This window comes from Eulemur rufifrons, chromosome 29, assembly GCF_041146395.1.
Source record: "Eulemur rufifrons isolate Redbay chromosome 29, OSU_ERuf_1, whole genome shotgun sequence".
Taxonomy (NCBI): Eukaryota; Metazoa; Chordata; class Mammalia; order Primates; family Lemuridae; genus Eulemur; species Eulemur rufifrons.
The window spans coordinates 88,617,258-88,630,521 of NC_091011.1; the positions used below are offsets into that span (position 1 = coordinate 88,617,258).

At 43.7% G+C, this 13,264-nt stretch overlaps 1 protein-coding gene across 1 annotated transcript; it reads left to right on the top strand.

The window, feature by feature from the left end:
* Positions 1-413: 413 nt before the first annotated feature.
* NDUFB2 (NADH:ubiquinone oxidoreductase subunit B2) lies at positions 414-9,142 on the top strand. Its single transcript, XM_069461413.1, has 4 exons — positions 414-583; positions 5,790-5,934; positions 7,166-7,259; positions 9,057-9,142. Exons 1-3 carry the CDS (start codon positions 486-488, stop codon positions 7,238-7,240), a joined length of 318 nt encoding a protein of 105 aa, XP_069317514.1. The 5' UTR covers positions 414-485; the 3' UTR covers positions 7,241-7,259; positions 9,057-9,142.
* Positions 9,143-13,264: the final 4,122 nt, after the last annotated feature.

Sequence of the window (13,264 nt, forward strand, 5' to 3'; positions counted from 1 at the left end):
AGGTACAAGTATGAAAACACCATCTAGATCAGCAAAGGAGGGGAGGAGAATCACACTTAGTGCTGGGGTTTCTCGGCACAGGCGTAACAAAGAGGGGCTCCCAGAAAGAAGCGCCCCGGGCCTGGCCAGGCCGAGTCAAGAACCCGCTCCTAAGACGGCCCAGCCTCTCTCCCAGAGCGAGCGCGGGGCTCCGCCCAGCCGACGCCTGAGCCCGCCGGCATGTCGCGTGTCTGCGGAGTCGCGGGTCAGCAGAGTCTCGAAACGGCCGTCAAGCAGGAGAGGCGTCGCGGGCCTGCAAGTGCGGCCCCGGCGGCTCGGCAGTGGGGAAGTGGGGGATTGTACCGCTAACTTGGGATGCCGGAGGCAGCCGGCTTCTCCCCGTGCACCAGCTGGGCGACGCCGCCGACGTCACGGCGGGGCGGGGCGCGGGGAAGTGACGTCACGGCGGGGGCTGCCTGGGAACCGCTGTCAAGACCTGGGCGAGAATGTCGGCTCTGACCCGGCTGGCGCCGACCGTTCGCGCAGGAGGTCGCCTCCTCAGAGGCTGCCGCGAGCGGGCGGCTGGAGGAGGCGGAGTCCGTCAGTGAGTGTGGGCTGGAACGGGGGCTTCGCCGGCTTCTAGCGGAAAGCGCCGGTCTGCGGACGCCCTCACCTTGATGCAGGGCGCCCGGAGCGGACTAGGCCCCGGCGACGACCTTCGCCCGAGGCCCGCTGGGTTGTGTAGTGCGCGCGCGCAGTCGGGCTCCGAGAGGCGCCGCGGGGCGGCGGGAGGCCGTTGGCTCCACAGACTGGACACAATGCTTGGGGCCACCGCCGTACGGGAGGCGCCTGCGCTCGGGGGAGTCACAGCGGATGTGCGGACGGACTCAGCTGGGAGGCGAGCGCGCTTCAGGCCGAGGGAGCAGCCTGTGTGGCGCTTGTGTGGAGGCGTCTAGAGCGAGGCAGGGAGCAGCGGCGAGGGACAGGGAGGGGTTCTCGAGGGTCCCGGTGCGCGGCTGAGGAGTTTAGGACACAGACGATTGCTTTCTTTGGGAAATTTTAATCAGAGACGTCATGTGGCAAGTTTTTAATTCTGAACAATCACTCGGCTGCAGAGTGGGGACTTAGTCTAAGGCTCCGGAGTGGAGGCGATCACCCAGAGAGTGTTCTGGTGGGGGCAAGAGAGGAGAGCCACAGCCGACGCGTGGGCAGCACGGAATTCGAGAGAGGGAGCCCAAGAAACAGACCCGAGAGCGTAGGGCTGGGAGCCGAGGGAGCTGCCGGCAACGAATTGGTGGCACAGAGAGATTCCCTAAGAGCAGGACTGAAAACGGAATAGTGGGTTTTTCCAGGTGATGTTCCTGAACACTCAGACCATCATCTGCACTTTACCAAAAGGCAGTGCAGGGTCGTGGTTTAGAGCGGGGTTCTGACCCCAGAGTGGCTGGATTCAAATCCCACCTCTGCCACACTCACACTCTAGCTGTGTGAGCTTGGAAAAGTTTCTTAATCTCTCACTGCCTCAGTTTCCGCACCCATTTTGGAGGGGTAATAATATCTCTTTCCTGGGAACTAAATGAATTACTGTTCTCTAAAGTGTTAAAACAGTGGCTGGTGCCCAGTAAGGATCAAACAGATATTATTTAACAGTTGCTAGAACATTATAGGAGTGACTTGCCTGAAGTCCCACATCGATTATGAATCTGGAGCGGAGGCAAGTGTGGGGTGGAAGGAAGGAAAAGCCCTGTGTGACCTGGGCGAAGACAGTGAGGGCGAGCCACCAGCAATGGCCCTTGCCTGCATGAGGAGATGGGAGAGTGCTGCCCCTCACTGAGCTATTGGCACTTCCATAGCACACACTTATTTCAGTGTGTGATAGTATTTATGGAGTGTCTTCTATATGCCAGGCTTCTTTCTCGGTGCTGGGGATATAGCAGAATACAAGAGAGAGAATGAAGCGCTGGGGATATGGCAGAATACAAGAGAGAGAATGAAGCTTACATTCTGGAGAGAAAACTCAAACTAGTAGAAAAGCACGTTTTTAGGTACTGTTAAGGGGTATGAAGAGAATCCATTAGGGGATTAACAGAGTGCTTGGGGTGGGGTGGATGGGGATGTTGTACCTAGGATGGTGTGGGAGTGCGGGAGAGTTTGGTCTGGACTAGGACCTGAGGGCTGAGAAGTCAGCCATGCATACCCCAAAGGAAGAGCTTCCCAGACAGAGTGGGCAGCAAGTGGAGAGCAGGGAGGTAGAGGCAGAGGGCAGGGAGATGGGTCAGAGAGTCAAGTAGGGGCTGGATTAGGGAGGGCCTTGGAGGACTGGGAATTTTATTCTGAGAGTCATGGGGAGCCATTGGAGGCTTTAAAGTAGGAGAGTAATATGGTCAGATTTATGTTTTAAAAATGTGACTTAGCTGGGGCGGTGGCTCAGGGATGTAATCCCAGCACTTTGGGGTGCTGAGGTGGAAGGATCGCTTGAGCCCAGGAGTTGGAGACCTGCTTGGGCAACATAGCGGGATGAGACCCCATCTCTACAAAAAATACAAAAAGTTAGCCAGGCGAGGTGGCGTGCGCCTGTAGTCCCAGCCACTTGGGAGACTGAGGCTGAGGCTGGCTTGAGCCCAGGAGTTCCAGGCTGCAGTGGGCTATGACTGCACCACTGTGCTCCAGCCTGGGCTACAGGAGTGAGACCCTGTCTTTTAAAAAAAAGTAACTTTTAGAGTTATGGTGCAGTTTTGTTTTTAAACTTGACTCTTAAAAATTCTAGGTTTCTTCCCTATTCTGTTTCTTCCTTATGGGACTCACTCGTAATGTCATATTTCCTTATATTTTTTGACTGCAAGCTCATTTTCTCTGGAATTTTTTTGAGATCTTGCTTCTCTTAGCCTCTTGAAGGTGCCACCAATCCAAGATCACTTTAACTTCTTGGCTTGGGGTTTTTGAACCACACAGGCACAACCCAGGTAGTTTGGATTTGGGTGCAAACCTACCTGAGGACTGGCTTCTGGTAACAAATTCCTGTTCCCTTCTCCATGGCAGGTTTATTTCTCATTCACCCTTCTATTGTTCAGCTGCAGCTTTATTCAGGGCTCTCAGAATTAGACTCCTTATTTTGGGCGGGCCCCAGGCTGCTTTTCTGGTCCCCCCCCACCTCATGCAGCTGTCCAGGTAGACAAAGACTCTAGATGAATGCCAGCTTCAGTGCTTATTTTCTTCCTAGGCCTTGTTTTTACTTGGATTTTTGCCCTAGGTAGATTCTTTCCTTATGTTGTCCCTGGTCAGTGATGTCTATAAAAATTAAAAAAAAAATTTCATAGTTTCAGTTTGGAGGGTTGTTCAGAATATCTAGTTTGTTACAGTGCCATTAACAACCTGTTTTGGAACCTAACATAATCAGGTGTTCACTGAATCTTCACATTCCTTAATCACAGCAGTTGTGTCATCTGTTCCTTTTCTGTAATTGCAGTCTTTCAAATCTTTGTTCAAAAAGATACTCACCTTGCAATCAATGGCCCACCTACTTCGGGTCATAGTTAAAATAACATATCACTCTAGCAAGAATGAAATGTGAAGAGTTGCTGAGGTGGGATTTGAACTATAATCCTGGCCTTACTCAAATCTTATTTTAATAAGTTTTACTTATTTGATGAGCCCTTATGCCTAGATTGTATCTTGTACCTATCAAAGAGGAAGGCTGTTGTTACACTATATTGAATTATCTTACATGTTTACATAATGCATTATCTATATGCACAGGTAGATCCTGAATAAATACTGTTAAATATAATTAGTATATGAAGACATTACAGAAACAGTATGCTATATTCTTCAAGTTGTAAAGTGGTGATGTTTGATGGAACCTTTTAAATGTAATGTGTGGTCACTGTAAAAAAAAAAAATATATATATATATATACACATACATATGTATATACACGCATATCTGCAAAAATAAAAATCACCTATCATATCATCCATTATTTTAAATAGAGATTTCCAAATAGAATTGTTATATATTAGATAAATATTTACGGAAAAATGGTATTTTATTTCAGTGTGGTAACATTGGTTTTATCATGCTGATAGGAATTTTTTTTTTTTTTTTTTTAAAGAGACAGGGTTAGGGTCTTGCACCTTTGTCCAGGCTGGAGTGCAGTGGTGTGATCACTGCAGCCTCGGACTCCTGAGCTCAAGCAATCCTCCTGCCTCAGCTCCCTTGTAGCCAGAATTGTAGGCATGAGCTACTGCGCCCAGTGGAATTCTAATTAAGAGTCATGTCTTTTGATTCATAAAATGAGATAATTATTTTTTTTTTTAATTTTATTTATTTATTTATTTTTTGTTGAGACAGAGTCTCACTTTGTTGCCCAGGCTAGAGTGAGTGCCGTGGCGTCAGCCTAGCTCACAGCAACCTCAAACTCCTGGGCTCAAGCGATCCTCCTGCCTCAGCCTCCCGAGTAGCTGGGACTACAGGCATGCGCCACTATGCCCAGCTAATTTTTCTATATATATATTTTTAGTTGTCCATATAATTTTTTTCTATTTTTAGTAGAGACGGGGTCTCGCTCTTGCTCAGGCTAGTCTCGAACTCCTGACCTTGAGCAATCCACCCGCCTCGGCCTCCCAGAGTGCTAGGATTACAGGCGTGAGCCACCGCGCCCAGCCTAGATAATTATTAATGGTACGTATCTGTAGGCAAGATCTTGGGCTTTGCCATCAAACAATACCTCAGTGTCTTCATTTGTAAAACATTTATAATTATAGGTTCTATCTCATAAGGTTGTTAGGGAAATTAAATGAGATAATGCATATAAAATTCTTTGCCTGGTAACTGGTACATGGTAAACACTCAATAAATGATAATGCTAATAATCTTTTTAGAGTGGGAGAGGATAAAAAACAGTCCTAGCTAACATGTACAAAGAACCATAGCAATATTACTGTTCACAAATCTACACATTATGAAGACATGAAATTTTAGTGTACTTTTTTGGTACAGGTATTCATTGGTATGCTGTACAAAAGAATATTATCTTATAAGCTGATTCTCACCTGGACTGAAATTGGTAAAAATATTTTGTGTAGGAATTCTCTTTAAATTTTTTATCCATTTCTGTGTATTAGCATATGTATGGCTGCTGAATAGGACTTAGAAATAGCCCCAGTAAGTGCAAATTGTATTATTTAAATTGGATTAACCTAAAATAATTACAACCCAACTGAATAAATTGAGTATAGACTGTGTGCCAACTTGTCAACAGTGCCTAATGAAAAAAACAAAACCCAGAAAACTTTTTCAAATTTACTGTTTAAGGTTCTTTGCTTTGTTCAGAGCTATTAGCATATTAGAAAGGATTTGTGAGTCCTCTTTCCCATACAGTAGTCTTTTAATAAAGATTGTAATAGGACAGAGGGGATAATTTTCCTTGAAAATAGATGGCTAAATAGAACAAAATTAATTTGTTGATTTATTTTTCTGAATACTTTAGTGACCTAAGACTGCAGGTTCATAATCCCTTAGCTAAAACCTTTGCACCCTATAATCAACACATTCATATTTCTGGTGCAAAATAATGAATATTCACAATAATTAGCTTGTCATTTCAGGCCAGTGTTTGTGGTTACATACATTTAAAGCAAGCTTAATGAGAAATGAGTTATTTCAAGGGATTGTGAATCTGTCTTTCCGTCTATATTTCAGTGGAGGAGATGAGAAATGTCCGCTTAGTTTTTTAGATATAACTCAAAGTTTTGGATGATTTAATACTTTGCAAATGCAGCAAGCTGCCTTCTGTTTTTGTTTTGTCTCAGTGCTGGCGGTGGTGTGCATATTGAGCCCCGGTATAGACAGTTTCCCCAGCTGACCAGATCCCAGGTGATCAAGGCTGAGTTCTTCAGTGCAACCATGTGGTTCTGGATTCTCTGGCGCTTTTGGCACGACTCAGATGCTGTGCTGGTAAGTGCAGAACAGTTCTTGTCCTTTTCTGGGTAGGGTGAAGGAGGAGATATTAATGGCCTAGCTTATATATTTTTCTATTGTAGACCATTTTTCTGTCTGGATATATTCCTCACCACCGTGTTGTCCATGTGTATATCCAGGAATCCCGTTATTTAATGAAACATGTTATCTTCTAACCTTCTTTACATGAGGATGTACATTTAGGTGGTCCATGTCTTATGGTTTCTGGTAGGTTGCTGTATTTGAAGTAAGACTGGAAACTAATTCTTTCACCTCCTGAACTAGGCATTCATCAGTGGGTTACGTTTCAGACTTAAATTCCTTTAAATGATGAATATCATCTAGTCTGTCCAGAGGCCCAGGGCAGCCAGGTTTGGGTGGGATGGATGTGAGTTAACTTGTCTTCAGGAAGGAAGTGAGCTATTGATGATATTCTAACATATTGTTAGCCTGAACTGGAGTTTTTATCACATTTGCAGACTGTTCTACAGGAAATTACACCTTTAACACATCGAAATCTGCTTGTTGATTCAGAATACTGTAAATTTTAGTAAATTTGGGTTTGTTTCCAGAATAGTAAAAAAAACCTTAAATTTAAATAGTATACAAGTTTTGGAAGCATCCAGTTGCTTAATGTCCCATTTTTCTTAGAACTTGTCTGTGCCCTTGTCCCTCAGAAGGAGCTGCTTAGGTATCTGAATTGGCAGCACCCTTACTGTTTACAACCCCACTGTGTCATTGTGGGGCAGTAGTCGAGTATATAAGGCTGCTGGGCAGGAGATGATGATGCAGCCAGATACCCCTTAGATTAGGATTAAAGATGATGGCATCCACCTGAAGCTCCCAAATCTCACAGCAGTAATGACAGGAGAGATTGAAACATTTCTGTTTTGCCAGGACTTCAAGACATTGCCAAAGTGTGAGGTACCTTTGAAACCTGTCGTTTCCACTTTCCCCTACCCTCCATGGCAAACACATATCACTGGCTTATGCCTCCAAATTGGGGACGTTTTTGAAATTCAGGCCATGGCCCATATGAACAGATTGCAGAACAGCTGGGCCACCAAATAGTTAAAGTAGAATTTGTTCCTGTGGTATTTCAGGGGCTATGTACATGACAGTTAGCTCCATCATGTTTTTTTTCTTTCTAAGATTTCTTTTAAAATTTAATTAGTTGCATGGAATATAGATTCTTTTTTTTTTTTTTCTTTTAAATGGTTGTCACCAGGGTCACTTTCCATACCCAGATCCTTCCCAGTGGACAGATGAAGAATTAGGTATCCCTCCTGACGATGAAGACTGAAAGTGTAGACTCTTTGTAAGTGAGTATGCTCCAAATTCCTTTAAGTTATATTTCTCTTTTGTCATAAACATTTGTTTGGACTTTGTACTTATGATGCTCTTAAAGAAACTGCATATTGGAACAGCATGAAGCACAATTAACCGTGTCATGTATCTAATTTCTGCCGTAAGTATTTTCATGTTTGATCTGGTCTCATCTTCCTTTTCATTGTATATTTTAGAAATTCTTTTTTCCTTAGTATACAATTTTAGGGTCCCCTTCATCCATCCATTGATCAAAGACATAATAAGACCAATTCAGTGCCAGGTATGGGGATATAGTGGTGAACAAGACTGCTATGGAGCTTACAGGATATAACTGCAGAAATACAGTCTCCTACCCCCAGTGTTTAAATGGTAAGATCCAGCGTATGGGAGTATTACTATATGGAACTGTATGGAAATTAACTTTTTTTTTTTTTTTTTTTGAGACAGAGTCTCACTTTGTTGCCTGGGCTAGAGTGAGTGCCATGGCGTCAGCCTAGCTCACAGCAACCTCAAACTCCTGGGCTCAAGCGATCCTCCTGCCTCAGCCTCCCGAGTAGCTGGGACTACAGGCACGCGCCACCATGCCCGGCTAATTTTTTCTATATATATTTTAGTTGTCCATATAATTTCTTTCTATTTTTAGTAGAGACGGGGTCTCGCTCTTGCTCAGGCTGGTCTCGAACTCCTGACCTTGAGCGATCCACCCGCCTCGGCCTCCCAGAGTGCTAGGATTACAGGCGTGAGCCACCACGCCCGCCTGGAAATTAACTTTTTAAACAGTGAAGGGTTATGGCCCTTTCATTTTCTAGGACAGGAAGTCAAGAGTTTTTCTTTCAAAAGGAGGTACTAAGAGGATTCCCTTTCTCCACAAAACTCTCAGGGGTTAAGACATTCTCCTTTAACATGTTTTTTGTTTTTTTGAGGCAGAGTCTCTGTCCCCAGCTAGAGTACAGTGGCATAATCATAGCCCACTGCAACTTCAAACTCCTGGGCTCAAGTGATCCTCTTGGCTCAGCCTCTTGAATATCTAGGACTATAGGCAAGCACCACCACGCCTAGCTAATTTTCCTTTTTTTATTTTTTTGTGGAGATAGGATCTCACTGTGTTCTCCAGGCTGGTCTCCAGCTCCTGGCCTCAAGTGATCCTCCCTACTTGGCCTCCCAGAGTGCTAGGATTATAGGCATGAGCCACCGCATCTGCCATAACATGTTTTTAAATTAATCCTTGCACTTCAGTAATTGCCATCATTCAAAATGCCTTGGAAATTGTTTTAGGAAAGGAAGCATTACGTGATAGTTAAATATTCCTATTAAATACTACTACTAGTATTGCCATTTTAATTTTAATTATTAGTAACTTATTGGCATGAAAATTACAGCAGTTTTGAGGTCTGTAGGGAGGAGGAGGGTTGGGATAAAGTGTCACCAAAGGGCAGGCAACTAACCTGTTTTGTAATTTATTTTGTCTTTAGTTTTGCTTATGGACAGGCAGAAGTCTTGGTCCTTACCTGGCCTCCTGTTCCCTTGATATTAACATGTCTGTCAACACGAATCTCTTTCTGTCTTTATACAGACATCCGAGTAATTCCCCCACACAAGCGTTAACATTTTGTTTCAATGCCTGTACTGTAAACCCTTTGAGAGAAGGGTGGTTTTGCTTCTCTCCTTTACAAGGTTTCTCTCATGATCAGTGCTCAATAAATGCTTGAATAATTGAATAAACAAGAATTACAGATTTGAATTAGTGAATAGAAAAGTACTTAAAGCTTTCCACTTTTGTTTTCTTGCAGGAGCCAGGTGAGAATTTCAAGAAATTACGGACTTCATGTTCTTCATTAAAGTTGTAAATTAAAGTGGTTTGGTCAAGAATGAGGAATGGAGTTATGATGCTTCTGATAATGCAACCACCCTTTATGGATTATTATTTTTTTTTTGCTTTACCTGCTATTGTAAATGATTTATGGAGCCTTTCAGCTGATCCTCTTGGGTTCCCTGTGATATAGGTAGGTGTTAGCTACATTTATCAATGAGAACATCGAGGCTCCAGGGGATGAAATGACTTGCTTAGCACCACACACCGGTAAGCGGTGGGGTCAAGGACTCCAAAGCTCATGCTTAAGTACAGTGCTGTACACCTCCTCCTTAGCTAACATCACAGGCATTTGTATGCTGACAGTTAATGTGAAAACTCTTGCAATTTATCTGCTGCAGGTGGATTCTTGCCCTGAGTATACAGAAGTTAGAGGTCAGCGCAGTCCATTTATTGTTGAAGTAGCTCCTGTGGGCTGACCATTATGTTGAGTGACCATTGTGGAACTCTTAAATCATACTTTAGGAATTCTTGGGGCCAGAAGAATAGGAGATGGGTGAAACAGGATTTTTCACTTTTTCTAAAATTTATTTCAAAGTACTTTCTAACTTTTTATAGCATCACAATTATGAAAGTAGATAGGACAGAATTTTCTTCCATCCAGTTATTTTTGGTGTAGAGTAGCTTGATGACTTGCCCCAAAAGCACAACTTTTTTTTTTTTTCCTTCCTTGCTTTAAAGGAACTGGGTCTCACTGTATCACCCAGGCTGGTCTGAAACTCTGGGCCTAAAGTAATCCTCCTGACTCAGACCACTGAGTAGCTGGGACTAAAGGCATGAGCCACCATACCCAGTTAACTTTTTGTTTTTTTAACTTAGGTTTTTAACCACCTATACATTGGGAATACAGTGCTAAAGATGTCAGATAAGATTCTGTTCTTACAGAACTTAAGATTTTAGAAAGGGAAGACAGGAAGTCACTAACCCCATGAGATTTACTGAGTGCTGTAGAGGAAATATCACTGGGTGAAGTGCTAGAGATGGGTGAGGTGGGTGTACTGGCACTCTCGGTGCTCAGGGAAGCATTTGAGCTGAAACCTGAACGAGGAGGAGGAGCCAGTTGTGTGAGGATCTGAGGGAAGAGTGTTCTGGGAACAAGAAACAGCAGGAATCAAGGTCTAGGGTAGGACTGCAGTTGCTGTGTTTAAGGAACAAAGTCCCGGGACAGCTCCTGCGAATGAGGAGTGGGTGAGACTCGATGTTGTAGGTCATGGTCACAGGTTTAGATTTTATGTTAAATGCAGTGAGCAACCTCTGGCAGGGTTTAAACAGGGGTGTGATAAGATGGGATTTTCTAGGGTGGAGTTTTCCATTCCACCTTTAGTTCTTTTCAGTTGTCACAGAGCGGGTACAATGGCAGCTGAAGCAAGTGGAACAGCTGTACCGTCCCCCACTGCCAGCTCCAGCAGGCCTGTGCCTGTTGCAAGGGGCGCAGGAGACACTGCCCTTGGTTTTGTGTTTACTCACCTGTGTAAGGGTGAGCTGTGTCAGCCCATAAAGAGATGTCTAAGGTCTTTAATTGAAAAACCATCACATCTCTTTGTACTTTTTAGGTTTAATTTTTGTTGTCCTCCTCCCTCCCCCCAACATTAATAAAGGTTTTTTTTTTGGAAAGAAAATAATTGACAACAGTGAACTGAAGTAGGGGAATCCCATTAGCTCTTTTCGTTAGAAATCAGAGTTGCTCGACTTGAATTAAAAGATAACTTTTAAATAGCATTCTTTGGTTTAAAGAACATGGAGGCCACATTGGAATCCTCTTTTCCATGCGTGGGCCATGAAACCAGTTTGAACTGATGCAGGAAATTGTTCCCAGCCTTCTCAAAGGAACCAGACTCCTCCCTCCCAGTTAAATGGAAAAGGGTCCCAAAGAGATGTTAAATACATTTGATTGGGCCAGGCGCTGTGGCTCATGCCTGTAATCCTAGCACTCTGGGAGGCTGAGGCGGGAGGATCGCTGGAGGTCAGGAGTTTGAGACCAGCCTGAGCAAGAGCAAGACCCTGCCTTTACTAAAAATAGAAATAAATTAGCTGGACAACTAAAAAATATATAGAAAAAATTAGCTGGGCATGGTGGCGCATGCCTGTAGTCCCAGCTGCTCGGGAGGCTGAGGCAGAAGGATCAGTTGAGCCCAGGAGTTTGAGGAGTTGAGCTAGGCTGATGCCACGGCACTGTAGCCCAGGCAACAGAGCGAGACTCTGTCTCAAAAAAAAAAAAAAATACATTGATTGATGGCTACATATATATAATAGTTAAAGGAAATAATAGCAAACACAAATGTCAGGTTGCTGTGTTTCCTGGTTCTTATCTCAGTAGCAAAGCAATGGTTACTGAGACTGAGTTGAGGGAATCAATGAGCAGGCCAAACGGTACAAGCTACCCAAACACCAAGATTTATTAAGCACGATACGTTCCCGAGCGGTAATGGTTCTATCTCTGAGTGGAGACGTCCCTGAGTTTTTGATACACACATACTTTTATATGGTAAATGAACTGCCCCTCCTTTCTTTAGATGGAGTTTCCATTTCCCACCCTTGGATGACTGATGATAGGTTTTTTTCTTACATAACTCCCTTAGTCTGTGTGCACTCGTCCTCCCAGAATCCTTCATGAGGATACCTAAAACCTGCTAATGGGCGTACTCCAGTTTACCCTGTTTGTGGCCTTGACCATCATCTCCAGTTTGTGGTTTCTCTACCTCTTTCTGGTTGGTCAGTTTATACATCCTCTTATCCTCGACAAAACATCTGTTCCTCTCCCTCCTTATCCCTGCCTAACACTATGGGCTAGGCACTGTTAACACTTCACATGTGTTAATTTATCAAATCTTTACATTATTATTTCTACTTTATAGATGAAGTTTAGCTGTGGATGGGGGAGGTGATTTGCTCAGCTCATATAGCTAGTTAGTGGGAGAGCTGAGGTTCAAATCCTGGCTGGCTGGCTGGCTCTAGGTGGAGTCAGTTTTATCTGAGTCAGCACAGCATGGTATAAACCTTTTTGATCACAACTTACTATAAGAATTAATTTTATAAGTGACCTAGCATATAAATATGCTTGCATACATATGTATCTAGTTAACCCAAAAGTTTTATGAAATGGTACTCACTGTGATGCACATATTTTATTCTATTCTACATAAAGAATGGCCAGCTGAGAACCCCTAAACTGATTTTACTACCCATTAATGGGTCTCAACCTGCAGTTCGAAAAACTGCCATGATGCTTCCAGACCTCTGGCTCTGCAGTCAGACTCGCTGGTAGACTAGTAGCTCTGCCATTTACTTGCTGTGAGTTTGGGCAAATTATTTATTTTGATCTGTGCATTACTGTCTTCATTTGTAAAATGGATTAAATGAATTAACACATAAAGCACATAGGACTGCAGCTGGCATGAAGGAAATACTCTCTAAATGGAAGTGATTGTTATTTCTAGACTACTGGGTCTAAGCTAAGTTTACAGTGACCCTGGAATCCCAGTATGATTTTTATAGAAAAGCCTCCATGTGGAGCTAGACTAAGCTGTAGCTAGATGTTCCAGTAGATTCAGTGCCACCCCTCCCCTCTGTCCACAACAACCCAAAGCAGAACAAACATATTTAGGATAGCTTTCTCTCTTCCTGAAGAGTAGCAACAAGTACAAAGTAAGTTTTAGGGCGTGGCCTAGTAGATGGAGAGCTGTGGGGTATTAAATGGAAAGGTAGGTGGTGAAGTATTGATGGCAATAGAGAAGATCAAGTGTCAAATTTTAGCACATACATTTGTAACTTTACTAGTTTCCTATGGAACCTTAATACCACAATTAGTTGTCTAATAAAATTGTGACGGAGAGGTACTATATAAGGAATACCTGTTACGTTCATGCATCAGAAAGATACAGAAGTCATCTTATTCCACTTGGTCCGAGAACTATTTTGTAGAAGAGGTTGAGCCTGTCATCTGCTGCCACAATTTCATCAGGAGCATCAGTGGGACACCAGTGTGCAGTGTCGAGGAAGTGGAAGCTGCCTGAGCTGGTGTGTTGACTTGCCTCAGTAGCTGGGCTTTTGCCTTTTGTCACCTGTACCAGCAGTAGCTTACCTGATTGGTGAAGATAGCAGGGACAAGTGGAGTTTGCCTAGCACAAT

Excerpts from the sequence above, each read along its gene's own strand:
- NDUFB2 (XM_069461413.1), top strand. The coding sequence starts at position 486 with ATGTCGGCTCTGACCCGGCTGGCGCCGACCGTTCGCGCAGGAGGTCGC. Across the intron at positions 584-5,789 it reads GGAGGAGGCGGAGTCCGTCA|TGCTGGCGGTGGTGTGCATA; the intron begins GTGAGTGTGGGC and ends GTTTTGTCTCAG. Across the intron at positions 5,935-7,165 it reads ACGACTCAGATGCTGTGCTG|GGTCACTTTCCATACCCAGA; the intron begins GTAAGTGCAGAA and ends GGTTGTCACCAG.